Below are 18,582 nucleotides of genomic sequence, written 5' to 3'. Positions count from 1 at the left end.
ATGCGTTTCAAAACGTGCCGCAGTGTTGCTGGTCGGGTGGATGAAATTCAGGGTAAAAATGACCTGTGGAGATAGCGGGACCAGCTGGGTGAGAGGTGCCAATAAACCCTCGGGGTTCTGTCTCTTTGGGATAAAACCCCAAGTTCTTCACTCTGTTTGGAATAGAAACTAGTTCTGATAGCACTAGTCTGCTGTACCTGGGGTTCAAAAGGCATAATAAATAATAAAAATAAATAATTATAAATACATGTGGTTCAAAAAGCACAAAGAGGTACTTAGGATCAACATAACTACTGGCTAAGATTTAATAAAAAAAAATCTATACTATAAAAAAAAAAATCTTTCTTTTAATTTTGTCAGTGGTTGCTCTTCTGAAACTTTTAAATTTCTTGTTTCCTGTGGTCTGCTTTATCTTGCAAACATTTAGGCTCAAATGAGCAACATCAGATAAAAATCAAGAGTTGGGTACAACGTTTCAGAATAACTGTGGAACTAAGGGAGGCTTCACACGCTTCAGACGTGTAAAAGCATCACTTCTTTTCGGGGCTGCATTACATCACACAGGCAGTGAAATCAGACTTCCTCCTGTTTTCATACACTTCCCGTGCATCATTTATCAGGAACCTGCTCCAAGTCCAGTGAGTGACAGAAGACAGATTAATTGTGGTTCCAGATGACTTTTTTTTTCCTTTTAATTTCTTACAGTTGAAAACCAACAGCAATTGGGTTTGCCTGACGTTTGTAACTGGGGCAGGGCAGACAAGATCTGTGCAGACAAGATCTGCAGGTCAAGGCTGCTTCTGTGGAAGCTGCTGATGGGAACATTCTGCTCATGTGGATTAAAACCCCCTGAAGTCGCAGGAGCTTCGAGACCATTTGTGCTGAGGTACAAAGGATGTTTAAATTCTGGTTACAGAACTGTCTGAAAGTGTACGCTGATTCACTCCACAAATAGATTACGTTTCTTTGTCTCCCCTGGGCTCTGAAATCAGGAGACTGCCTGTCAGAACTGGATGACTTGTCTTTTTCTGGCTTGATTCTTCTGAACAATTTCCATGGAAACCTTGGCCTCGTACAGTGGGATCGGTTCATCCAGCTGAGGCCTAAAGTGGAAGAGGACAAGTGCCTGCTGAGCACACTCAGATCAACGGGGATATCACAGGACAGCCTTTGCTTGCACTGTGTAAACCTCACTCCTTAAACAAAGTAAAAGTTCTACAGCTTTGCCCAAGTGCACAGAAGGAGGGCAAAGCCCTAAAAGCAAACAGAATTTAATGAAAGTATATCCTTAGAGGGGGGAAAAAAGGGGTGGTGGTGAGGGTTTTGCTCAACAGCAACAGTTATCCTGCTTTGAGGGAAGGGATCCCACCTTATTCCAGCAGCGTCCCTGTCTCCTGAAGCTCTTCTTGGAGTGTTAGTGCTGGCAAGAGTTTTCTGCTTCTAATGCTGAAGTAAAAAAAAAAAACCACAAACCCCGAGATCTCTCACCTGAAAACACCACTTGATAATTTCTCCATGACATCTTCCAGGATGGGTATCCAAGAGGACTGTCAAGGAACAACACAGCTGGAGAGAAATCCCTAAATAGTCACGTTTGCTGGTCAGAGCCCTGTACTGACACAAGCCCAGCAGGATCCAGGCAAAAGGAAAATGAATCTCAATGCCAATCTTTAGATCAGATATTTGCATTTGTTTCTGTATCAGAAACTTCTCCTGCAATAGGGTGAAGAAATGAAATATGGAATATTTCAATTCTTTCAATATGAATTTCAACATGAAATAGAAAAATATTCAGTATGAAATACAAGTGCAGCCTGCACTACTACAATATTAATCAATTATTAATCAATTAATCAATGGCATTTTCCATGCAGGATGAAGAGGACAGACTCTGGGACAAGGGAACTGCCCTGACTATTCATATAGGCACCCAAAATAAATCAAAATAAAACTGGGAGCATAGGAGAGCCTGGGAATTCTTGGAGCAGAGCTGCCATCTGTGAGTTGATGAGTAACATCCAGGACAGCACAACAGATGGGGCTGTATTTAGGCTTTATAGGAAATTCAGAAAATAAGGTTCATCCTTCATTTTAAGAGCAATTTGGTTGTTATTTGAAACTCAAGTCCTTTAAAAAGCCATCAGTTTGTGATTTCTTCAGACATTAATGCCAGGTGCTCAAGAATTTCACAAGACACAGGGGTCCTTAAATCCAAACCCACACAAACCTTCCAGGATGGGAAATGTGATGCTCAGGGAGCTCAGTCCAGCTGCTCCAGCCCAAATTTAGAAGGCATTCCTTTTCCCACCTTGCCTCCATACACTCTGGGTACATAACAAATGAGTACTTCTATGCACATTGCAAACAAGGGAATGGCAAGAAGCCCAAATATTTGCCCTTCTGCAGTGAACCTGGCTGCATTAAGATCACAGATGATGCATCTGATGCCCAAAAGAACATCACAAATCATTCCAAAGCTTCACTTGCATTACATAAAAAACTTAGAGAATTAAATCTTCAATTAATTGCTTCAATCTTGAACCAAAATATTGCCTTTTTTTTTTTTTTCCCAGAAAAGGTGTTTTCTATTGCAGCAGAGCTTGGGCAGGCATTTTCAAGGCCAGAATTCCCAACGCCCACCAAAAGGATATAGAGATACTTCCCTTGCTGCACATTGGACAAGTTCCAGATCTCATCGTTCAGGAAGGACACCGTGGCTCCTTTGAGGAACAAGGAATGGCAGTCTGGAGGATCCAGCTTAAGCACATGGAGGAGAAATGTTATTTAGTTACATTTTCCTCTACAAAAATAAAGGTTAAACTGTTATTTATACAGATGGTTAAAACAAACAAAAAAGCATCCCTTGCCCATTCTTCAAACTGAGGAAACTGGTAATATTTACAGGTTCAAGTGATAGTTGTCTGTGTATATATCCATATATTCTCTGTACAAGCTCCTTGCTGCCACAGGTGCCTTTACCTGAAGGTTTTTTTCCGTGGTTATCCAGTGTCCCCCAACCCCAAGCAGAGTGATGATGTCGTGCTTGTGAGGCAGCAGCTGGGATTTTGAAGCTGATTCATCCTCAGCACTATATAATTTCACTGGGGAGGAAGAATAAATTCACTTGAGCTCAGCAAAGGAAAATTTAGCAAATCCAATACATATCTATTTCCACACAATTCAGCAGAACTCTAAGCAATTCTTCAGTTATTTCAGTTAAAAATAGTTGAAAATTATTTATTTATACTCTGAATATTTTGTATGCTTTCTATACTTTATGTTTTATATACTTGATTCAGAGTCATCTCTTATATTACTCTGAATAGTAACTTCAGAGCTTTCAACTGTTAGAGTTGGTTCAGAGTACAGGTTGCCAGTGCTGGCAGTTTTGGGTGATTTTTGTATTAAAACAAGGCAGCAAACCCAGTGATGTCACAGCTCTAGCCTTTGAACACATTTTTTCATTTTCCCTTTTGAACAGGGAAGATTTCAGAGCAGCTCCCACTAGAGGGTGACACAAGGAGGGCTCCGGAACGAAGACAGAACAGCAGAAGGATCCCAGCCTGGGAAGCGATGCAGCTTCCAGCCCCAGTCCTCGACACCAAGGCTGTTGTGAGTGTGCAGTGTGGGGAGAGGAGCAGCTTTCCCCCCGGGAATACCTCCAGCATCCAGCACGATGTCCACTCCCAGCCCTCCCGTCTCCTCCAGGCAGCTTTCGGCCACGTCCATCTTGCCGTGGGACACGTCCATCACCCGGGCTGGAAAGGGGACATGGGGCTGACTCCAGGGAAAATGCAGAGTCTACACTCACACTCCAACTGGAGCCCTCTGGGCTCTCCAAGGAACCAGCTCACAGTTCAGTAAAAAACAATAAATCAAAAACCCCGGCCCATGGCTCTTTTCCCTTTCTGCAGCACAGTGCAAACCCACACCAAAACCAGGGATGCAGAGGTCAGACTCCCAGATCTGCTGGGCCCAAAAGGACAACACGAGGTGCTCTAGGAAGGAGTCAGAAATCCTTCTGTAAGTTCATTCTTTGCTATTCTTCTTGTCCCTTCAAAACTACCAAGTCCTGGAGTGCCCACCTGTGTCAGTGAAGCCAAGAGTGGCCAAAAGATAAAGAGTTTTTTTATTTCACACTATCTCTGAAAGAACCACAGCAGCAAAGCTTTGGGGAGCTCCCCCAGCACAGCTTCCCTTTCCCTACAGAACCATCCTCACAGCAGGGATGAACTTACATTCCTTGTTTGCCTGATGGTTTTAACCTGGCAATGACTGTCCAGGTCATTAATTAAACATTTAGATGAAGGTATTTCCCTGTGCTCCTGATCTATTTCTGAACTAAAAGTCACTAATGCACTTTCTCATTTAGCTGTGATGCCACGTTCAGGGTTGGTTATAAAGATAAGCCACAGAACCAGGAACGAGAGAATCGTGGAATGGCTTGGGTTGGAAGGGACCTCCAAGATCATCCAATGACCAGGTTGCTCCAAGCTCCCAGAGAGGGAGCAGGCACAGATTTTAGTGTTGTTTCATCATTCTGGGGCAGAACAAACGTTTAGAAACTCAGCAGGCCAAAGCCTTCTCACCCAGCTGAGAATGGAAAAGCATCACATGAACATTCCAGAGGGCAGTGGCCTCACCTGGGGCTGGACTCACCTCCCCTCTGCAATGTGAGCACAGGGCTGGGGAGGGAGGAGAGAAGAAAAACTGCTTGGAAACGGTCAGTAAGAACATTACAGATTGCTCAGTTAATGCTCTGAGGTTTGGTTCTTTCTGCCCCTTCCAACCCCCAGTCAAACCCCAGGATACATCCAATCCTTGGGTCAGTCATTCCATTTTAATCACTGCAGTCAAATGAGGCAGCTAAAGAGAACATGTGGTCATAGTGTAATAAAGATGGCTTATTAATTAATCAATTAATTAATGGTAGCCACATTCCCCATGTGCAAACAAACCCCCATAATATCCTTCTCACTTTCTGGAAAGGTTTTTCTTATCCCAGCAATTTGACAAGGTATAAAAACTGCAAAGTTTAAAAGCTGTCACCCAAAGCATGTGCTGGGGGTTTATTGACCGTGCTCAGGGGAGCCAGACAGGCCCCCCTGAAAGCTCAAAGTTGGTGTTACAGAAAAAAAATCATACAAACCAAACTGAAAAAAAGGAATGGGGTACCCCAGGGGACAGAAGAAATATCTGTGTATGTACAGATTCTTCTTTTCCTGTGTTTCTAAAAGGAACTCATCACATTATTAATGGAATATTCTGTCTCGAGCCTCAAACATGGGGCATTAAAATGTCAAAATTTTATACTTATAATCCCCTCCTTCATCCTATTATTATATTTACTGCAGACATAAAAAGCCCCATCCTGTTGGTCTAAATACAAATCCTTAAACATTACCAGGAACTTCTACTTCAGGCACCGGGATCAGATTTATTAAAAACAAACCCCAAAAGCCCAAACACAAACCCCGAGGCTTTTTTCTTTCACACTCAAAACTGTTTCTCTCTTTAAAGCTGTACCCAAGTTCTATTTCTTTATTTGAAGTTGCAATTATAATTTCCTCCCCCCCCAACCATTCCATGGAGCAGCTTGTTATGCCCAACACAAACTGCTGCTCACTGAAAACCGAGGGACTCTTGCTAAAAACTCCCCAAAAACCCCACTAAACCAGCACAAAACTGAAAAATTTCCACCCACAGACACGAGGAGCCACTTAGAGCCTTTATTTGATATTAACATTAAAACTTAAAACTCTTGAACTTCATCTGAACTCAAAACTGCTGTAAAAAGCAGCTCTGCCAGAGTCAGACTGGAATGTGCTGGCAGGGCTGGGAGAATAAAATTGCCAAGTCCTTCCTTAGCTCATGAATTTTTCATATCATTAGCAAAATATACCCATAAAATATTGCAAAGGGAAGATTTGGGTGTTTTGTCTTTGACCCTGGTGCAACAAACCTCTGCATTCCCACTCAGCATTCCCAAAAATCCTTCAGTTCTGATGTCTGCCATGTCTATGAGTGCAGTAAAAGAGGCTTCTGGAACAAGGAAAAATAGGGCTTTTGTTGTCTAGTTGCAAAAAAATAGAGGTAATATAAAAATAAATAAAAACTCCAGAGAAATGAGTCTGCCAGGTCCTGCATTCCCAACAAAAAGCTTTGCAGTTCCCTGTGGAGGACCATTCAGGTCAGGCAGCAGAAATGCTCTTGTGTAACACCAGGCTCTGCTTCCTGCAGCTTTCTGAGCCTCCAGAGCCTCTGGAAGAGCTCCCTGGACACTCCCCCCGGCCCTGCAGATGTGTGGAGGGCACACTGGGCTGTCTGTGCTCCGGGAGGCCATGGAATTTGGCAGGAACTCCGTGTCTGAGGAGCAGCTCCAGCTCCTTTGAGCCCTGTGCTCACACAGTGTCCCCGAGCCAGTGCCCCGTGCACCTGCAGAGCACCAGTGCCCGAGCTGGGGAGGCACTGGATCCACAGGACCTTGGGAACGCCGCTCCACTTCTCCGCTTGGGAAGCCAGGAGTGCTGACAGCGACAGGGGGGGAGAGCAGCGGGACTGAACTCAGCCGTTAATCGGATCTCACCCTAACCTGCAGGTTTGGGCTGATGCGCTTTTGGTGAGTGGCTACACGAGGCACTTTGTGCACCTGCCTTTCTGCAAACTTCTTAGGATGCCAACCGGAATCATCCGCTGACAACTAAACACGGGGACTGAACGGCAGCGCCCGTGCTTCGAGGAGGAAAAGGCACCAGTTCTGTCCTCCTTTCACTGCCCTGCAACCCAACCACACCTGGCAGTGCCACCCTGCCCTTTAAAACTGTCTGAGCAAAGAGATAGTCCACCTTCCTCCACAGTGCAACAAGGAAACAAGAACAAGCTTGATCAGAAGAGACTCCAGGAGCTCCTACATGGAGTATTTTCCCCTAGTCCCATCCCCAAAACTGAGGTATCAAAGGAAAGAAGTCAGGGAATAACACAAGGATGGTGTGTAAGGCCAAGCTCCTTTAGAAAGGAGGAAAAGGCAGAGCCTGGAGTGTCCAGCTCTGGGTGTGGCAGCCCCTGAGCCTGAGCTCAGCACAGCCTGGGAAGGTCCTCCTGGGAGTCAGCTGGGGCTGAGGAGCACTGGATGTCAGGTGTGTGGTCACACCTGACCTCTGGCTCAGGAACCTGGATCCCACACTGGGATCCTGCTCAGTTAGGAACCCTTCCTTGTGCTCACAGCAACCGCTGTATCAGATGAAAAGCCCTCCTCAGCATTTGGCCAAGAAACAGCACTGGAGCACTGCAGGAAGGCCCTGACAGCCACTACAATTTAAATGGAGAACAAAAATGCCACAAAATACACCTAAACCAGAAATTAAACACCTATGGACTACAGAAGGAATTTGAGAACTATTTAATTACACTATTTACCAATTTGTATTTCAGTTTTCAGCTACTGAAATAAGTCTCTAGACTAGACTGAAAAAACTATTTTGAGACGTTCTTTAGGATAAACTGAAGGATCAAACTCACCCACAGGAGGCCTGAGCCTCTCCAGGAACTGCTTGTCCTCCAGGCTGTGGGCAGTGCAGATGACCTTGGCCCCTCTGTGCTGGGCCAACTGAACGGCGATGGTGCCGAACGGCTGCAGAGGGGAAAGGCAGGTTAATTCACTAATTCATTCATTTATTTACCTACAGCAACAATCTGATGCCCTTTAGGAGCAATGAGATCACATTCAGGAGAAGTCAGGGGAGTATCCAGAAATGAACTTCTGCAATAAAACACAGCTGAACCAAGAACTGAACATTCACAGATTCTGCCCTAAGTGAGGCAAAAAAAAGTCTTTTCAGTGACTGGGATGCTCTGAGCAAACTTTTAGTCATTAACCGGTCCTCCTCTTCAGCAAAATAGCTCAGATTCTACTTTAATTACCACAGCCACCTTCCCTGCAATTGGAACTTGGAGCTTGGGGACTTGCTGGAGCAAGAAATGCTCCAAGGAAAAGCCCCAGCCGTGTTTCCATTCCAGGCCTGGAAGCTCCACGTCTCCATTAGCAACAAGAATTGCAGGGACGCAGATCAAATGATTTACACCCAAGGAAAGTTAAAAAGCAGAGGTGGGAAAGGAATAAAAAATAAGGCATTTCCCTGAAGTTACACCTGAGGGCTCAGGGTGAAACTGTGTCACTGTACCACAGCAAACAACCCTCCCCACCCATTCCTGGCTCGGGATCTGCCGTGGGAATGCCATGGGTCCATTCAGCTCAGGGCAGTGCCGGCAGCCCCGGGAAGGGCAGGTGTCCGCAGTGCTGAGCTCGGTGCTCAGTCAGCCCCTGCTCAGGGCACAGGCTGTGGTGTCCCTGCAGCCCCTGCCAGCGGGTACCTACACTGGCTGCGTCCAGCACCAGCACCGTTGCCGCGGGAGCCGCCTGGGCCAGGTAGTGCAGGGCTGTGTAGGCGCGGAGCCCGTCCCGCACCGTCCCGGCTGCTGCAGCCCAGCACACCTTCTCTGGCTTCTGCACTGGGGGAACACACAAACAAACAATCACAACGTGCAAAACCACCAGAAACAACCCTGCCTGCCGCGGCTGGGCAGCAGGGCTCCATCTGCAAACAGCTCAGCGGCAGCAACACGTGTTTCCTGCTCATATATTAAAAACACCAAGCAGAGGATGTTTTACTGTATTTTACAGTAAAAGCAGGGATTTAATTTTGGTATAACCAAGTTTAAAGGGGTCACCTCTTAACTACACAGCTGGAATTCACGGGCACCCACAGAAACACAGTGCAAGCTGATTTACAGGCACGGAGTCCCAGAGTGGTTTGGGGTGGGAGAGACCTTAAAGATCATCCATCCCCCCCCTGCCACGGGCAGGGACACCTTCCACCAGCCCAGAGTGCTCCCAGCCCCGTCCAACCTGGCCTGGGACACTTCCAGGGATCCAGGGGCAGCCACAGCTTCAATGGGCAGAACAAAATCTGAGCAGAAGAGCAGTTTGCTCAATAACAAACTGTGGGGAGAAGCACAGACACTCCCAAATTTAGTCTCCTACTCATTAAAGCAAATTATGCCCAGAAAGGGAAAACTGGAAATTCACAATAATTGAAGGGAATGATTCCATACTAGGCTTTCCCTAATCCTCATTCCCTGAAAATTCCTTTCTCCAGCTTCTAGACTGTTCGTTTCAACCCATCTGTTAATCTGTGATGTTCATGGATTGAGTCAAAGTGAGGAAAAGCAAATTTCTCAGTAAGTTTTGTGACAGATGAGGTGAGGAAGAAGTGTAACAACAATGCAGCAAAAAAAGAGGAAAGTTAGAGGGGGGAAAAAAAAAAGAAAAAGGAAAAAACCAAAGTCAACTTGTGTGATTTGGGCCAAACATGAACCCTTAAACAGCAAAGGAAAAGCCCTTGGGAGCTCTGAGAGTTCAAACCTCTGTGACCAGGTGGAACAGCTGGAATGCTGGAATGTTGGAATGGAAGGAGGGTGCCCAGAGGTCCAGGGTAACGAGGTCCCTGTTAGAAAAGCTAAACCAAAGTCTGAAGATACAGTAAATATAAATAGTAGCAAGATATATGATCTACGTACCCAAATAATGCTCGTGAACCAGGATAACTTCACAGAGGCCAGACTCCTCAGAATCCAGAGGCAAAATTCCTGAAAGGAAAGGAACACAGACCTTGGATTTCACACCAGCATCAGTTCTAACCAGACCAGCTCCCAAGGAAACCCCTGAGCCCTCTTGGTGGGGCTTCAGTCACCTCTTGGCACGTTTGTGACAGGCAAGAAAACCTGGCCCCTGCAGTGCCCACGGGCTCCAGGCAGCTCCAGAGGGGCCTCAAACTGCATTTTGGGATTGGGGACACAGGGAATGGGACAGCAGTGAGTGGGCTTTGCTCCTGGCACACTCACTTCTTGTCAGTGATGTCTGAACTCATTTCACACTGAGTGCTCCCAGCCCCCAGAGGAGGGACCAGGAACAGGAAATTCTGGCATCCAATCAATCTCCTCAGTGAATGTCCCCTCCACCAGGGAAAACCATTCTCCTCTCCTCCAAATCTTACACTCCAGGAGACCTTAAACCCTCAGCAAATTTGGCTGCTACTCCCAGTCTTTCCTAATTCCCAGTAAACATGGCCACCCTACAGTGCTTGTAGACACCTGCAGCTCTCTCCAGGGCTCATCCATGGAACTGTCAGGCTACAGGAGCTGCCCACAGCAGTTCCTGTGCAATGAGGAAATGAAGCAGGAAGGGCCACAGTCCCCAAACACACATTCTTACTGCCCACTCTGTCCTAATCCTTTAATTTAGCACACCAAATACAGATAGGTCTGAAAGGGTGTCCCTAAGAGACATCTCCTCTCTCCTAAGGCACCATTCACATTTTGGTGGTTAACACAATTAATTAGTTAATCCTACTTTGAATTCTCATTTGGAAGAGTTTATATTCACGTGACACCAGTTCAATCTCAGAAGACACGTGTCAGATTTAGCTCTAACAACTCTTGTAACCTCAGCCAGTCACTGTGAAAAGAGTTCTGGTTGAGTCAGGTGATGAGGCCAACGGGCATTGACTTACCCACCACTTCATCTTCGGGCTGGAAAAAGGTCACCTTGCTCCCAACTCACCGGGAGGGGGAAAGGAGGGAAGGAGAGAAATGTTTACAGTGAAATGGAACGTGCACTTGAAAGCTCTGCTTCTCACTGGCTCACAGAACTGAAAATGCACACTGCCAGGGAAAATAAACCATTTATTGATTACACCCTCCCACCCCCAAATGTTGCATCCCCTAAACTCTGGCACCTCCTCCACAGCCAGTCCCGTGCAGGGACACGGGGGCAGTCTGGGAGAGCCAGGCTGGAACTCCAGCCCAGGTGGATCCCCAGGGCTGCAGATGCACTGTGAGAGAACCCCCTGCCATAGAGGGGTCCTGGACAGACAGGGTTTATTTGTTCTGGATGGCCAGACCCCATTGCTGCTCCCCCTGCCCAGACAATGCCACTGACTCACCTTCCAGCACCACTCCAGAAATCTCTCGCCCCACAGGTACAAGGTCCTTCTTCAGTTTGATTTCTGACAGAAGCTAAATTAAAACAGTGGTTAAAACACTTGCTGAGGCTCTAAATGTGCATATTTATTATCATCTTACAGTGTTTGGCCATCCCAGGAAGGAGGCTGGGCCATTCCCAGAAGGTTATCCAGGGAAAAAAGGACCCGCTTTCCTCAGTTCACATTAAGCTTTGGCACTCATTTTCTGCACTGAATTTTAGAAGCATTTAAACAATAACCCCCCAGAGGTATTACCAGGCAAGGCAACCTGGCCTCGGGAGTGCAGGGAAGGCAGAGGGGCTGCTGCAGGAGAGCTCCCACTGCCAAAGGATCCGTGCCCATGACGGGGTGCTGGATGTGGGGACGTGCAGGAGCTCCCCATCATCACTGCTGGGCCTCTCCACAGCCCCAGAGCACAGAGGGACCTGGGACAGCCCCAGCCACGGCCCAGCAGAGCACAAACACCCCCAGCTTCCCCAGGGAAACAAATACCTTCGTGTCCAGCCAGCTCAGGGCACAGGCCCTCACCTGCACCTTCACCTCGTGGTCCCCGGGGGGAGGGAGCTGTTCCTAGGACACATTTACAGGTGTTACATTTACAGGGAGCAGCAGGGTGCTCCCAGGAGCCCCCCCAGACTGTCCCACAGCCCATGCTCAGCCTGCTCTGCAGGCAGGACAAGGATGCTTCCTCAGTGAAACCTCCCCATGTGCATCACTATTATTAATTATTATTATTACTGTTCCATTACTGCAATTCTCACTATGACATTATATTATTATCACTGTTATATTCCCACTGTCATTGCAAACTGCCCACCAGACCTCACCAAACCTCTGCAGACACTGACATTATTTTTCTGTTGGGTTTTTCCCCCCTTCTTTGGGACTCATATGCTGACAAACCCACTGGGGTCAATATTCCAACAGTCCCAATGATGCCAAAGAAACAGTCCCAGAAATGGTGGCTTCCTCCCATGCAAAAGTGTTCAACTAATGAGGCCTCCCTTTCCTACTTCACCCTCCGGGTTTGATACCAGAAATGCTCTGAAGGAGTTCAGTGCTGCTCCTTTCAAGTCTTCCATGAGCCCTGCTGAGTTCTGTGGCTCCAGAGAGCTCCTGCAGAGCTGTCCCAGGCACTGCAGCACAATCCTGCCCTTCCATGGTGGGGGTGTGATGGAATTGTGATCCCAGTCCCCACTGAGAGCCAGGAACTCCCAGGAGGAAAGGAAACACCAGCAGCAACACCCCAAACCTGATCATCCTCTCAAGCTCTGTTCCTGCTTTTCCAGGGACCAGAAAATCCAGCCAGGGGTTGGGTGGCTCCCAGGTGGGGCCAGGGTGCATTTTTCAGGCCTGCAAAGCTCGTTTTCAAAGTCTGGGCGGAGAAATCCAGCGCTTGGCAAGTGCAGCCTGATGGCCAAACACCCCTCCCCTCCCTCCAGTGCCCTGTGTGTGTGTGCAGGGGTTCTGCCAGCTCCTTTTCCAGCCTCCAGGAGGTGGAAGTGCTTGGATTCCCTGGTGGCATCCAGCCCAACTCCCCCCTCCCTCTGCCTGTTCACGGGGCTGCTGTGATGGGAACTCACTCTCTCCTGGAACACAAAAGTCATCTCCTCTCCAGGGGAGCTCTGCTGCCCAAACAAGGCCTTCATAGCGACCTGAACAAACACAGAGGCCAAACTGTGAGGTCTGAAGGGCCAGAGAGCAAACAGGGCATTAAAGCCTCATTAAATTAAATCACTCCAACCACCCCACAGGAACAACAGCAACTGCTGGCAGGCAATTGGAGTCCCTGCCATTCAGAAGTTCTAACCCAGATCGGCACAGGAGGCAACACGTGGGGTCACCTGCAACAGGTTTTGTGGAATAACAAAGTAACAAAAACCCTCAGGGCTGAGGATCCCAGAATGTCAGACTGGTTTGGGTTGGGAGGGACCTGAAAGCCCACCCAGCCCCACCCCTGCCATGGGCAGGGACACCTTCCACCAGCCCAGGGTGCTCCAAGCCCCGTCCAACCTGGCCTGGGACACTTCCAGGGATCCAGGGGCAGCCACAGCTTCTCTGGGCAACCTGTGCCAGGGCCTGCCCACCCTCCCAGGGAAGGATTCCTTCCCAATCTCCCATCGGGATGTCCCCTCTCTCAGTGGGCAGCCATTCCCCCCGTGCTGTCCCCGCAGCCCCCTCCATCTCTCCTGGAGGCTCCCTCAGGTCTGAAGGCGGTCCGTGGCACACAGGAATGCCCGCTGGGTGCCCCCGGCAGTCGATGGGCTCTCTGCCACCCGAATCAGCCCCGGGCGCTGCAAAGGCCAACACAGCCCGAGCAGGACCGAGGGGACCCCTCCGTGTGACCGCACCGCCAACCACGGCCCCTGGGCCGCTCTGCCAGCGCGGCGTGGAGCGTGCTCAGCGCACAGGAGCCCTGGGAAAGGACAGAGCCCGCAGTGACCCCGCGTTCCCAAGGACAGGCCCCGGGGCCGCCCCTCAGGGTGCGGGACCCCCGCAGCCCGCACAGCCCGCGGTTGCCATGACACGGCGTCACTTCCGCCTCGCGCCCAGGTCCCGCCCCCCGCCCAATCACGGCCACAGGCGGCCCCACGGGCGATCTCCGATTGGCTGCGGCGGCCGCGGTTCGGCGCGAGCGCCTTGTCGCGATTGGCCAGCGTGGCTGTCGCTCATCCCGAGGGAGGATGCGGGAGGCGCCCGGCGGTGCCGCCTGCGCGGCCTCAGGGGCAGCGCTGTGGAGAGGGAGAGACCTGGGATTACGTCAGGAGTTACCGCCGTGTGCAAAGTGAAGGTGCCGCCCGCAGCCGGCCAGGTGGGGCCCGGCCGCTCCCTCAGCTCCCCGAGCGCTGCTCCCTCAGTCTGCCAGAGCCGTGATTGGCCGGAGGAGGCGAGGCTCTGTGGCTTTTCCGGCCTTTGATTGGCTGCGCACCCCGTCCGTCACTCCGGGGGCGTGGTCGGAGGACCTATCAGAGCCCCGATTGGCCGCAGGGGGCGGAACCATTCTACTCTACCGCTCTTGGATTGGACATCGCGCCTGCCCGTCACGCGTGGGGGCGGGCGGCAGACCTAGCGCCGCCATTGGCCAAGGGGGCGGGACTGCCGCGATCCCCCGCTCGTGATTGGCCCCGCACCCTGCCCGTCATGCGGGGCGGGGCGCGCGCGTCAGTACGGCGGCCGCGCGGGGCCGTCCCGCTCAGACGGGCCGAGGGCGGCGATGGCGCGTCCGGCGGGGGCGGCTCCGGCCCCTCCGGCCCCTCCGGCCCCGCGGGCCCCGCGAGCAGCGCCCGCACAGACCTGAGGTACGGCCCGGCCCGGCCGAAGGGGCGGCGGGGTTCGCTCCGGGCCGGCGGGGCGGCGGGGTTCGCTCCGCGCCGGCGGGGGGGCAGCGCCGCCGCAGCCCCGCTCGGGGCCGGGCCGGGCCCTCCCGCCGCTCCAGGGGCACTCCGGGGTGGGCACCGCGGGCGGGAGCGCCGGCCCCGGTCACCCTCACTGCGCTCCCGGCGCCACGAGCCGGGCAACGGCAGGGCCGGCCAGTGGGAGTGCCGGGCACTGGGAGTGCCATTGATTGGGAATGCCTGCCGTTGGGAATGCTGTCCATTGGGAATGCCCCTGGGAGTGCCATTGACTGGGAATGCTGTCCTTTGGGAATGCCGGCCACTGGGAATGCTATCCCCTTGGAGTGCCATCCATTGGGAGTGGCATCAGTTGGGATTGCTGCCCCTTGGGAATGCCGTCCCTGAGCAGTGCCATTCCTTAGGAACGCCATCCCTTTGGAGTGCCATTCATTGGGAATCCCGTCCCTTTGCAGTGCTACTGGGAATGCTGTCCCCTTGCAGTGCCATCCTTTAGGAATGTTATCCCTTAGAAGTGCCATCCATTGGGAATGCCGTCCTTGAGGAGTGCCATTCTAAGAAATGGCATCTCTGAGGATTGCCATGGCTTGGGAAAGGGCACCAGGGAAAGGAGGGAATGCTGTCAGGGAATGTTGCTGGGAAAAGGGAGCCAGTGCATGATTGTGTCCCTGTGCTGAGCAGACAGGTTTGTGGATGACATTCCCTGGGGATGGATGTCTTCTGTTCTGGTCCAGCTGCTGCTTCAGCTGGGGAGAGACGTGGGGTCTGAGTGTAGGAAAACAATGTTTTCTGTGAATTCTGCCTTTCCCTGAGGAGTGAAGGGAAAACACTGCCATGGATCACCAGGGAGCATTGTTTGTAAATAATTCCTGTTTGACAACCAGCAGCGTTCCGGGTCAGGCTGGAGCTCAGCACAAGGTTCTTCCCCCAGAGGGTGGTTGGCACTGCCCAGGCTCCCCAGGGCAGTGGGCACGGCCCCAAGGCTGCCAGAGCTCCAGGAGCGTTTGGGCAACGCTCTGAGGGACAGGGGGGAGTGTTGGGGTGTCCTGGGCAGGGACTGGGGTGGCACTGGGTGATCCTGGGGGTCCCTCCCAGCTGGGGACGCTCCAGGGTTCTGTGACACTTTGTAACCCCCCAGTGGGTTGACACCAGAGTCTCACCTGAGGCTCCCCCAGTGCCCCAGCCCGGTGTGGGGGTTTGGGGGGCACAGGGGTGTCCCCTGTCCCTGCACTGCCCTCCCAGGAGCAGGGGTGGGACTGCCCCGGCTCTGGGCAGGTTCCTGATCCCATCCCAGCGTGCAGGCACAGGGAAGAGCTGCACTGTTGTGTTCCCTGTGCCCCAGCCGTGTGTGAATCCCGGCATTCCCACCATCCCAGCATTCCCACCACCCCAGCCCCGTGTGCTCCTGGTCCTGGCAGCCTGACAGGGGTCACAGACGAGCTGTTCCCGAACAGTTTCCCCAGTGTGTGAGGCTCACAGTTCCCGGGAGCTGAGTGGGCAGCTCTCTCTGCTCTCGTGCTCCGCAGACCACACTCAATTCTTTCAGCTCCTGGGTTCCCTCTATAATGTCCCAGTGTCTTTCATTCCAGATGAGATCCTCTCACACAAGCTGGGCTTGCGTGATGATTTTCCTTTGTGTGCTGGTTCTCAGATGAAGGGAGAACTGGAGTCTCAGAGCCACGACCTGCAGGGCCTGTTCTGGCTCTTGCTGCTGTTGGGGGCCCTTTCCTTAATCCTTCTAATCATCCAGTTAGGAGAGATTTGGGTTCTGGAAAGAATGTGAATCCAGCAATGAAATAATTCTTAAATTATGATGCTGCATGGCCTTTTCTGGCCTGTCTTTGTCCTGTAGTCAGGGATTGTGATTGTAGCTCTTATTGGATAGCAGCAGGGAAAGGAGGAATGGAAATGTTTGGAGGATAAAAGGAAAAACAAAAGTTAAGGGAAACACAAGCAATGGGTTGAGGAGTGGGGAGACCAACATGAGGGGACTTTTCTGTCAGAAATCCTTCCCTGGGAGGGTGGGCAGGCCCTGGCACAGGGTGCCCAGAGAAGCTGTGGCTGCCCCTGGATCCCTGGAAGTGTCCCAGGCCAGGTTGGACAGGGCTTGGAGCACCCTGGGCTGGTGGAAGGTGTCCCTGCCCATGGCAGGGGTGGGGCTGGATGGACTTTGAGGTCCCTCCCAACCCATTTATGATTCTTTGCTGATGGAGCAGGACACAGCAGCAGCAGGCTTGGTTTGGGGCTGGCTCAGCACTGACCTGCTTGGAAGCAGAGAGAGCTGGGATTTCTGCCTGCTCTTTGCCACAGAAATGGCCCCGGATTCCCGAGCCCCCGGTGAGTGCTGGGAGCTCTGGCTGCCCCTGGCTGTTGTTTCCCAGCTGCTGAACTTGGGATGGCCCCTCCACGGCAACTTGGCTTTGTTTTTACTTGCCGAGCATGAAATTGGGGGGTGTGGTGGGCAGTCAGAACGGGGGCCAGGCTGGGAGCTGCTGATAAATGGCTCATGCACTGAAAACCTCGCTGGGACTGCTGGACCCTCTGTCTGATCTGTGGCACGAGGAGCCGCCCTCTTTGAAAAGAGCACTTGGCAAAGTTTGGAAGCAGCATACCAGATCCCCCTGGTTATTTTTGGCTGGCATTGTCACTACAGGCATGTCCTGGTGTGTTTCACTGCAGATGGAAGTATTTATAGCAGTGTTGGCCGGTCCTTCGTGCAGCCAGCACGAGCTGTGTGGCTCTGGAGGGCACGGGGAGGTGAATCCACCTGTCTGGAATGAATCTCAGCTCTGTGTGTGTGGCAGGGCTGCAGGTGGGCAGGTTCCTGATGGAGGAATTGCAGTTTTAGTTGTAGAAAAGCATTTAGGATCAGGAGTTAGGAACTAATCCCTCCCGTGCAAACGGTGCGTGGTCTGTCTCCTTCGGAGCATCAGCTTCCTGAGCAGAACAGAAAACTTGATTTAACAGAAATTAAATAACTCTGTGTGAGGAGCAGTGAAGAGAGGTCTCCTCAGTCATCCTCAGGAAGGAAGGGTTTGTTGGTTTTTTTTTTTTTAATTCTGTTTTTGATGCAAAACGTGCATTTTCCCAACAGTCCCTTCATTGCACTCAGGCAAAGTGCAGAAAACTTGACTGACACAGTGCCTTCCTGGGCTGCCTTTCTCTTACCAAATGTACTGAACTCCTGTGAGCTGGGTGTTCTGATTGCCTTTTCCACGTGTGGTTTCTAAGGCGATGGAGTGAATTGGTGGCAGCACTTCCTGCCATGGTCTGGTTGTCAGGGTGGTGGTGGGTCAAGGGTTGGACTGGATGGTCTCAGGGGGCTTTTCCAGCCTAACTGATTCTGGGATCCTGTGACTGTTCATAGCTGGGCAGGGGGTCATCCTTGCACCACCTCAGGATGTGGTTTGACTTGCTCCATATAAATGCACAGTTTGTAGGAAATAGTTATTATACACTTTCAAAGTACACAGAGTAGCTGTGGCTCCTGGAGGAGGGTTCCTGGGGAGACCCCTGGAATGGGGGGGACCTCTCTGGAGGACTCAGAGTGAGCCTCCTCTGGAGCACGTGGCTTTCTGTGCTTCACACAGAGCTGGGAATATTATCACAGCAGTTAAATACGCCTGTGAAACAGTCCAAACTGCCAGAGGGCAGGGTCAGGTGGGATATTGGGCAGGAATTCCTGGCTGGGAGGGTGGGCAGGCCCTGGCACAGGTTGGGCAGAGAAGCTGTGGCTGCCCCTGGATCCCTGGAAGTGTCCCAGGCCAGGGTGGACGGGGCTTGGAGCAACCTGGGATCATGGAAGGTGTCCCTGCCCATGGCAGGGGTGGGATGAAATGATCCTTAAAATCCCTTCTGACCCAAATCATTCCATGATTCCCACTGGGTCACACCTGCTGTTTGTGTAGTTCAGGTTTTCCAACATCCTTGGAACATCCCTGTGTTCCTGTGAGATCCAAAGGGTGCCCTGGCAGAGCTGCCCTGGGGACACAAGAACTTCCAGTCGATTCTGACAGTGCTTTCGGGTCTCTCTGGGCACTTAGAACCAGTCTATGAGAAGAAGACTGAACTGATGTCTGTTGTCTGTTTACAAAAGAGCAACCACCCATCGTGGGGGGAAGGAAAAAAGGCATCTCTTGTTCTCCTGCCAAGTGCACATGGACTTTTTGTTCGCTGCCCTCCCAGCTGAG

General features: G+C 51.3%; 2 protein-coding genes across 9 annotated transcripts in view; one reads left to right on the top strand and one right to left on the bottom strand.

Moving 5' to 3' along the window:
* Positions 1-661: 661 nt before the first annotated feature.
* CRYZL1 (crystallin zeta like 1) lies at positions 662-13,909 on the bottom strand. Of its 2 annotated transcripts, none has more exons than XM_050332866.1 (13): positions 13,812-13,909; positions 12,623-12,694; positions 11,532-11,609; positions 11,001-11,073; positions 10,569-10,613; positions 9,577-9,645; positions 8,375-8,508; positions 7,519-7,630; positions 3,660-3,758; positions 2,980-3,101; positions 2,652-2,757; positions 1,489-1,534; positions 662-1,103 (listed from the first exon to the last, which is right to left on the bottom strand). In XM_050332866.1, exons 2-13 carry the CDS (start codon positions 12,686-12,688, stop codon positions 1,004-1,006), a joined length of 1,050 nt encoding a protein of 349 aa, XP_050188823.1. In that variant the 5' UTR covers positions 12,689-12,694; positions 13,812-13,909; the 3' UTR covers positions 662-1,003. The 2 variants fall into 2 exon arrangements, with proteins under 2 accessions (XP_050188823.1, XP_050188822.1); XM_050332865.1 differs by having other exon boundaries at positions 13,790-13,908.
* A 295-nt stretch (positions 13,910-14,204) lies between these two features.
* ITSN1 (intersectin 1) overlaps positions 14,205-18,582 on the top strand; it is a 95,530-nt gene continuing 91,152 nt past the window's right edge. For all 7 annotated transcript variants that reach the window (XM_050332775.1, XM_050332770.1, XM_050332773.1 and 4 more), the window contains exon 1: positions 14,205-14,338. The gene's annotated coding sequence lies outside the window, so the exon portion shown is untranslated. The remainder of the gene's footprint in view (positions 14,339-18,582) is intronic.

The sequence above is a fragment of the Myiozetetes cayanensis genome, unplaced genomic scaffold, assembly GCF_022539395.1.
Source record: "Myiozetetes cayanensis isolate MyiCay16 unplaced genomic scaffold, myiCay2020 scf5-8, whole genome shotgun sequence".
NCBI lineage: Eukaryota > Metazoa > Chordata > Aves > Passeriformes > Tyrannidae > Myiozetetes > Myiozetetes cayanensis.
The sequence above is the reverse complement of the archived record's forward strand: the minus strand, read 5'-3'. Positions and strand labels throughout refer to the sequence as shown.